This window comes from Anopheles arabiensis, chromosome 3, assembly GCF_016920715.1.
Source record: "Anopheles arabiensis isolate DONGOLA chromosome 3, AaraD3, whole genome shotgun sequence".
NCBI classification, from domain to species: domain Eukaryota; kingdom Metazoa; phylum Arthropoda; class Insecta; order Diptera; family Culicidae; genus Anopheles; species Anopheles arabiensis.
Window position 1 is genome coordinate 855,812 of NC_053518.1, and position 8,738 is coordinate 864,549.

The 8,738-nt window shown below is 46.3% G+C and overlaps 1 protein-coding gene across 1 annotated transcript; it reads left to right on the forward strand.

Annotated features, from left to right (window-relative positions):
• The first annotated feature begins 4,252 nt into the window (after nucleotides 1-4,252).
• On the forward strand, nucleotides 4,253-8,301 carry LOC120904566 (transcription factor glial cells missing 2-like). Its single transcript, XM_040314658.1, has 4 exons — nucleotides 4,253-5,585; nucleotides 5,724-6,080; nucleotides 6,170-6,392; nucleotides 6,469-8,301. The coding sequence occupies exons 1-4, from the start codon at nucleotides 5,575-5,577 to the stop codon at nucleotides 7,765-7,767; spliced, it is 1,890 nt and encodes a 629-aa protein (XP_040170592.1). The 5' UTR covers nucleotides 4,253-5,574; the 3' UTR covers nucleotides 7,768-8,301.
• Nucleotides 8,302-8,738: the final 437 nt, after the last annotated feature.

Here is an 8,738-nt window from a genome sequence, read left to right on the forward strand (position 1 = left end):
GCTAGTACTGCAAAAGTTCATATACATTTTAACATTGATATTAAGAGCCTTTAGTATAATTGACCCTTAAAAACTAACCAATATCAATATGGCAACAAAAAACAAACATTAATTTTCATAAAAAATGTATCCCTACATGAGCGTGTCGTGATTTCCTGTTAAAAAATGATGGTATCGCGAAGACAGATGAACATTAAATAAGGGATCAGAAGCATATAGCTTCAATAGGCTCAGGATTTTCGACTTCAACTAATAAAACCTCTTGATGGACGATAAGAAGCGAGAGAGAAGAACAAACCAACGCTGTGACTCCATTTTGTTCAATTTCCATCTCGGTATGGTAAATTCTCCAAAACGTTACTCTCAATTAAGTAGCCTCTCCATAAAGCTGTGGCTGCAAATCGTATTTGCCCAAGTACTTGAGCATTCTTATCCATAGGCAGCACAGGGAGGACTCACTCACCCAAAGCACACAAAGACCAAGTGTGGAAAATTTCCCCGTTTTCAAATTTGGTGGCTCGTTTATTGTGCCGCGCAGGGTTTGGTGCTTAATGAAAATTAATTGAAGAAGAATGCCGCCCTAAGCGGCCGTCCCAAAACTGTCGGCTGTACCATGGCTGGGTACGTAGTTAATAATCAAATCATTTGCTGGCGTGCGCTACGTGTAGCCCGTGTGTTGCTTCTTCTTTTTCTTGGGGAGGGAAAAGCGTATTTTGCAGCTACTCTATGGCAGACAATTTTTTCCACCCGAGCGCATTGGGAAAGAAAACCGTCCGCCGTAAGGGCCACCATGAATTAACACGCCTCGTGCACATTTTGGACGGCCGCTGGCGCGCTTAATGCGAATGCGAGTATTAATCATAGGTCGGTGGACTGTCGAGAGGCCGTTTCAAAAGGAGCCGTTGTGTTCTGTGGCTCCCGTGTGTGTGTGTCTGTCATCTAGGAAGAGAGTCGTCACCTAACCTTCACGACGACCACTGTAAAGTTCTTTCGTGTCTAGCCAACTGCTCGTAATCGTCTCTCGCTGGTGGGGATGATTCTTGTCTGTCTGCGGTAGCGAAGAAACTGAGTGGAACATCTGGATGTGGACCGCTGACGACCAAAGGTAGTCTCTTGATCGGTCGCAACACAAACCCCCTTCTTATCGTACGACAATCAAAAGATGCTGGTTGGACAAAACTAGACAGTCGGTCGCGTTTCGAGACATTAAGAAAGGCACCCGGTTGACCGGGGGCCGTGTGCAGTCAGTCACTGTAAACAATCAATTTATGGCTGGACACCTGGGAGCAACACCGGGGGCTTCAAACGGAGTGTACAGAGGGATCCACATCGTGTACATCCGGTCCTTCGCATCCACCTGTGGATGGCGGGAATTGGGGTGCGCTGTAGCGTAGTAGAAGTTGCAACTTCAAAGAAAGGCAACAAAGGAAAAGTCGTTCTCCCACAGGTCGTTAAAAGGAGTTGTGTCACCGTTGTGCGAAAGAAGGGGGTCATTTTGTTTCTGAGAAACAAAAGGCCGTTTCGCCTTTCTAGTTGAGCTGTTCAAGGCATATGCTTGGCCACGCAAATGGCCGCTCAAACGGCTGAGTGCACATGCACAAAGAAAGTATGGCCGTTATGCAAAAAGGTGCATTAAGATGGCTTCCATGAGCGCTAAGGTTACTTGAAATAGGAATGGAAATTACCAGCATAAGCAAATTACCAGCACCAAAGACTCACAAGATGTATTTTTACATCATTTTTAGTTTTACATGTGATGTTGTTGGAAGATACTACAAGCTTAATCCCATCTGGTAATCTTTGACGATAGTTCCTCTTCAAAAAACCTTTTCCCCATCATTCACGCATCCCTTCTTCAATATCGAGTGTCGGTCTGTTGACGAGTCGTATCACACACATTTCCCGATGCACGAGCAACCTCAGAGCGCAGCACAAAGCAAACGACGTTCAAAGACTCCTGTTTAAAGTGCCCGCATCGATGCATTAATTAATAGTTATTAAAATTTCCCTACACTCCGTCATTCGAATAGGTCGTTTATTGCAGTGCTCAATCATAAACAATATTTTATTGGCATGCTCGACGCCGCCGGGACTCCACTCGCCTGCCCCGCCTGCATCACAAGGCATGCAGGAAGGCCAGAATCAACACAGGAAGGGAAAAGGTCATCCTCGAGAGCGGAGAACAGTCGACCCGTGTGAAGGATTCTGTTTCATGCCACAAAATTAAGCACGGGAATTTGGTAACTCGGTATGGAAATCCGGCTGCTGTCCCGAAGAGCTCATGCTGTGGCGTAGCTTTTGATGGGGTAATCTTCTCACACGGAACAAGGCACCCAAATTGAACACCTGTGGAATTCCCAATCCACTCGGGACCGGAACAAGTGTCTCAAGGATAATAAAAAGGTTCTCCTGTCTAATCTGCATTAGACAAGCTGACAACTGAAAACCGGATGCCGGTGTGATAGAAAGGAAGCAAACGAGCTTTTCCACCGGTACACATAGGGGTGGCTCTTGGTGTGAAGGAATTAAGCTTCGCAGCTCTCACTTCCGTAGGTTCGTCATTCTCACACTGGGGCTGTTTGATAGATAAATAACAACAGATCATGATTTCGTCGTTTGTCGCGCGAAACCTCCACCACTTAATTGTATTTTATGGAGTAGATTTCCTAATCGGATAAAAATTATCCATCCATTGAGGCGAAAAGCCTCGACCAAATCCTGCGTTCGCGTTCATTTGAGCCCCGGCAGGGAGAAATAGAGGATGTGGGAACAACCGGAATCGAGTCCTTTTTGCCCTTCTTTTCGGGGCGCTTCAACATATTCTGCTAGCTTTCTGCGCCTCTCTTTTGCTCTTGTTTTTCAATCGATTTCCGATCTCGATTCCCAAACGTTTGAAGCGCACTGGATCTTCGGTTAGAACGAAAACTCTGCTGCAGAAAAGTGCATCTCACAGTGTACCTTTGATCAAATGGCAAGCTTCACTTTCTCTCCTGCGTACCTTGAAGTGTTACAATCGAGCGTTCGAAGCCCACCCGTGGTGTGGCGGGAAAATCATATTTTTCCTTCCATCGATGAACGAAAAGCGATAAGAACGGGAACCGGCAATCACCAGCCGAGCCGGGAGTTCCAACGCTCAACACTTTTCCAGTCCCTGCAGTTAGGTTTGCTGTTTGGAAAATGTGTTTGAGCGCGTCAGCGTTAACGCAGCGAGGGCTCAATTGGTGCTCATTAAATAAGATTTCTAGCTGCAGATAAGTTGGTTCCCGCAAACACGACACGCTCACGACGGGCGGGAAACAGGACGAGGGAACGCCATTAAGATTAAGGGCTGGGAATTTGTGGTAACTGTTTTTGCGCCACTTTACCCACTCCGGGGCTGGCGTTTGTCGGCTGGCTTCTCACCCGACTGTCGAAAGGCTCATCGGAAAGATCGGTTCGGGATGATAGCAATTAACTGCTGCGGATTGATGGATGAGGAAGCAGTCGTTGCGAATTTTATCGGAAGTTGACTCTTTGTTTCTTCTCCTGCCGTTCCGTTTTGCTCACCTGGTTACAGGACGGTTATTGATGTGAGGAAGAGATTTTTCCTCCGGTCAATGGGTATATCATGCACCGGGAAACAATGACCGGTCGATAAAATCTTTGGCAAAGGGCTGACTTTGTGATTTGTGTTGAGGATAAATGCCAAACGCTTGTGAAAAGATAATGATATAGGTTAGGGACGATGAGTTTTACTAAATTTATACAACGGAATGTGAAAGTATTGGTATATCAGTTGAAATTCTTTTACCCATCAATATTTGTAATTAAATTATTTAAGTAAATATTATTGGTAGAAGCATTGAATAGCTAAACTGTGTCTTTACGTGAAGGGTAACAAACAAAAAGTGGAAATAAAATGCATAATTGCACTGAACAAGATAGATGAACCATCCGGGCATGAAGTAAAAAACAAATTATTCCTCAAACTCAAAATGAGGCTCATTCAATTACCATAGATCCTAATCAACGGCTATTGAGATTGCATCTCACGCCCAACGAATGAAGCCTAGATATTGATGTATTAATATAAATTAATTGACATTTCTTGCAGCGGACGAATCATGATCAGCGAATGGGAAATTACCGTAATAGAGCAGTTGATCAATGTCACCAGCCGGGTTCATTCAAAACGTTGCGGTCCCGACCTAAACCACAAACCGTGACATAGATCCTCCAGAAGCTCCCCAGCCAGCGAGGCAGAGGTTGCAAGAAACCCGGAAGGAGCGAAAAGGAAGGCAGTACTGGAAACTGTCTCTATGTATGTGTATGTCTACGGCCTACATAACTGGTGACAATGGATTGGCTTTAATTTGATTTTGTCGAGCCACTCGTGCCGTCCTTCCCGGCATCCCGCAAACGAAAATTCTGCTGGTTCTGACCGCCTGATCGGTTTCCAGGATGGCTAGAATAGAGCACAAAGTAAAAGAACTGAGATTGTGACACTAAATTGTCACCCTAATGGAGGCCGTCACTCGGAAGTAAGCTCAAGGTTCCGAGGTCAGCCGTCATCTTGATCGTGATAGAATTAGAAGACAGCTCGAGCACCCGCACCATTGGCACCATCGATGCCCTAAAGGTCAGCAGCTCCGGGGACAGGAAATCGTACGTCGATAATTAAAACATAATGCAATCTGCAGGAATTGTTGGCTTGTGAAAAAAAGTAGCCCCCGGGACGCTGACAAAACAATCTTTAAGACTTCATCGCCAAGTGGCCTTAACGTACATTTCCATCAAGTACTTCTGTCGTGCGGCGAAGGACCGAATCTCTCGGTACAGACGCCATCTGATTCGTTGAGCCGGTCCACACGGAGGGCGGAGCTACGCGAGCATAAATGCATTGAAGTGGAACCAATTCATAGCCCATCAAGAGAGCATGGCACAGCATACCAAGAGAAGCGAAGAGAGTCACCGCGGGGGTTTTATGCTGCGCTATGGTTTATGCTATAGGAAAAGAGTCATATTTAGGGGAAAATAGAGAGCTTGAGAGAGCGACCCATGAGGAAGCTTCTCAGTTATGCTGTACACATAGAAGCCTAGCGGGTCATAGAGGTTCGCCGAGGATGCAGTCTTCGATCAGTTCACATTGCGCACTCGACCCGGTAGGACGCGCGACCGCAAAGCCAAGGTTGAGTGAATATTTAACCAGTCGTCTGGACGGGAATCGAGAATGTTATCGAGCGATGTAGTATAATTTAAACGTGTCGTACAATCATCGATCTATGACGTGGTTTAGCAATAAAGTTAAAACGGAACGTTGTGACGTGACTGTGAGATTGTTTTGATATTCATGGTGGATTACAGAACAAACTGTACAAGAGAAGTGTGTTGTTCGTGCCGTACTTCATTGATTTAATGTGGGCCGAATACGAAGTGGACCAACGTCAACAAAACGAAATTGAATTATTGTGCCCAAAATTCAATTGATCCCTTTGGTTCAAGTTCTCGCGACCAAGTTGACGATCGAGAGAGTGATTGCGAAAACGGCGCAAGTTTATTAAGACATCAGCCCAAACTGACAGCGCAAAAGACAACATGGTGATTGTGTAAGTTTAGCGCTGCTTTATGCGTGCCGTGATCGATCAAGCGCGCTCGATCGGAGCCGTATTTCCGTGTTCCAGAGTGTCCGGGCCGGCTTTGATTAATGGTGTCTCGTATCTTTTTGATTATCGTTTCGCAAACAGGCAATCGAACGTGATCAACTCGAGCGGTGGCGGTGGACAGCTCGGTATGGACTGGGACATTAACGATCCCAGTGTACCGATCGTGACGGAGTCAGACTATTATGCATTTAACGAGTGGAGTGATGGTCACTGTCGCTACATCTATCGAGGCACGAGCGAAGAGGCAAAGCGCCATTCGTCCGGCTGGGCGATGCGCAACACCAACAACCATAACGTGAACATCCTGAAGAAAAGCTGCCTGGGGGTGTTGGTCTGCTCGGCCGGCTGTATCCTGCCGAACGGGGACAAAATCCATCTCCGGCCGGCCATATGCGATAAGGCACGGCGCAAACAGCAAGGCAAGGCGTGTCCCAACAGGTGAGAGAATCATGAAGAGGAATCAAGTTGAAATGGTTTAAGAGATACAAGTGTGCTAATGAGACTGTTTCGTTGATACTTAATATCAGATTATGCATTGGAGGTATTTTGGAGATTCTTCCATGCCGAGGACATTGCGGCTATCCGGTGACACACTTCTGGCGCCACACGCCACATGCGATATTTTTCCAAGCCAAAGGGGTCCATGACCATCCGCGCCCCGAAGCGAAGTCATCTGGTGAGACACGTCGTGTGTTGGGACTTGGACGGCGTGAGCGAGTACTTCGGACAGTGCAATCAAAAATGAACAAGGTAGGTTTAGATGTCCCAGCTTCGTCAAAAGCCGCTGTTTCTTATTGCCTTGTATTTTGAATTGTGCATTCTACAGATTAATGGGATTAAACAGCCCAGGAAGTCTTCAAAGCAACATTACACCATCGCAAAAGCAACGAGCTACAGTTCCATTTCCTCAAATGAAGTCGTCAAGTCGCCGGACTCGTCCTTCGAAGACAGCAACTATCAGATGGATTATCTGACTGGATCGTCTGCACCTAATGGCTGTACCTATAATGTAAACCATCATCCTCCAGTACAACAGCAGACGCACCCGATTCAGCAACAACAGCCACTACAATGTCCACAAAACCCGCCGCAAGATTACACACAGAACTGCTTTTACGATACTAACTTCATCCATCCGGAGGAAATCTTCCAACTGGACCAACCGCTGCGACCAATAGCCAGTTCCGGCAACAATAAGTACCAGTCACAGCAGCATCCAAGCGGCCCACCCACCGGTAACATGTTCGATCTGGACCTTGGAGCGGACGGCAAGTCCTCCTACAGCGGTAAAAGTGACCAATTTTCCACCTACCGTGGACCAGAGTACGCCACCACCGGCATTGGACGGTACTTTGACTGCGTCAAGTACGAAAGCAATACCGATACGGACACGGCCAGCCTTACCAGCAGCGGGTGCTCGAGCGTGCTCGACGATATTGCGTACTACGCAAGTCCGCAGGTCGATTATCAGAACAACAACCACACCAATAACAACTCCCTTGCACAACTGGACATGAACAAGATCGGTCTGCGTGCGTGCGATGGCATCAATTCGTTCTTTATTAGCCAATCAAGTTGCGTGTCACCGACGACTAATGATCACAAGTCGTCTGACCCGGGCCAGCACACTCATCAGCAGCAGCAGCAACTGGACGCGTACGGGACACTAAGCTACGAGAATTACAGTGCGTCTTCCTCCCCGAATGCGTCCCAGCTGTACGGGAGCTACGACACGACGGTCGGACAACCTTTGGGCCAATCGTTGACTCATACCTCCACCTCGCCCCACTCGACCGATGGACGGATGGTACCGACGACTCAGATGGTTGGTGCTGCTCCCATGTCTTCTTGTGACATGTCCCCTCAGCAGCAGCAGCAGCAGCATCAACAACAGTGTAATAGCACGGTGGGTTCAATGAGTGAGACAACGACAGCGGACAATGGTTGCTGGTGGAATAATAGCTTCTTCCAGACAACTTTGGGAACATCTGCGAGTGGTACGGATGGATGGAACCAGGCGTATCACGAAAGCACAGTACCCGTCGGCAATCATAACCACCACCAGCAGCAGCAACAGTTAGACCAGCAATACTACGGCCTAGAGCAGTGTGAATATCTCAGCTAGATGGGGTAAACAACCCTCCTTTGTAGATAGCGTTGGAAGATGATCTCTTATGTTGTCGACTTTGTTACTCTACTTGCATTTAGTGTGAGGCTCGATAGGTGACCTGTCACTGCGTTAATCATTCCGTACTGATCTATTGATCATTTTGTGTTAGTCGTTAAGCATTGTCGCATTTCTGTTCATAGACTAAGGGGAGCAATCGGCTTCGATGAAACGTAAATCAAAGTACCAAGGTGGGATGTCTTAGTATAATTTTAGTGTGTTTTTTTATACATATAATGCTAGATCTAGCAGAAGGGACTTTTTGTATCTCTCTAACATGCTCTCCAAGGAGTCACACCTACCACACATTCACCACCGGCCTCACAGTCTGATATTTTTTGTGGAACACTTTAGCCTCCGAAGACAAGGATCAGGGCGATCGGTGAATGAACGCACCAGTGTTTCGAAGAATGGCTGATTAGTTTTGTAAGGGTTTGTTTTGTTGAAACAGTTCTAGTCACTGGAGTATCCATTATATTTGTGAAAATAAATAAAAATAGCTATACAAAAGACATACAGATTTCTTTCTATTCCCTATACTTCATCTCCCTTTGTTACATTTTGCAATCCCTTTTTGGAAGTGACGTGATTTCTCCGTCACACCAGTTGTACACATTTAAAAAAATCAATGGCACGTAATGAGCTTTTATTGGACCAATTTAAAACGGTTACAAGCGACACATATCAAAACAGCACCGGAAAGAAAGGATCAAAAAGGACCAGAACGCTCCCGGCACTTCGAAAAGCGTGTCATAACGGTAGTTTTAATGTCACTTTCCACAAATGCATAATAAAAAAGACCCAGCGAAAGAAAGAAAGAAAGAAAGCAAGAAAGGGGACCCCGAAAACATCACCCCTCGGTTGAAATGATGCAAAAAACTGTTTGCAAAAAAAAAAGAACTGGAAACAAGAAAGGTACGGTACCATCA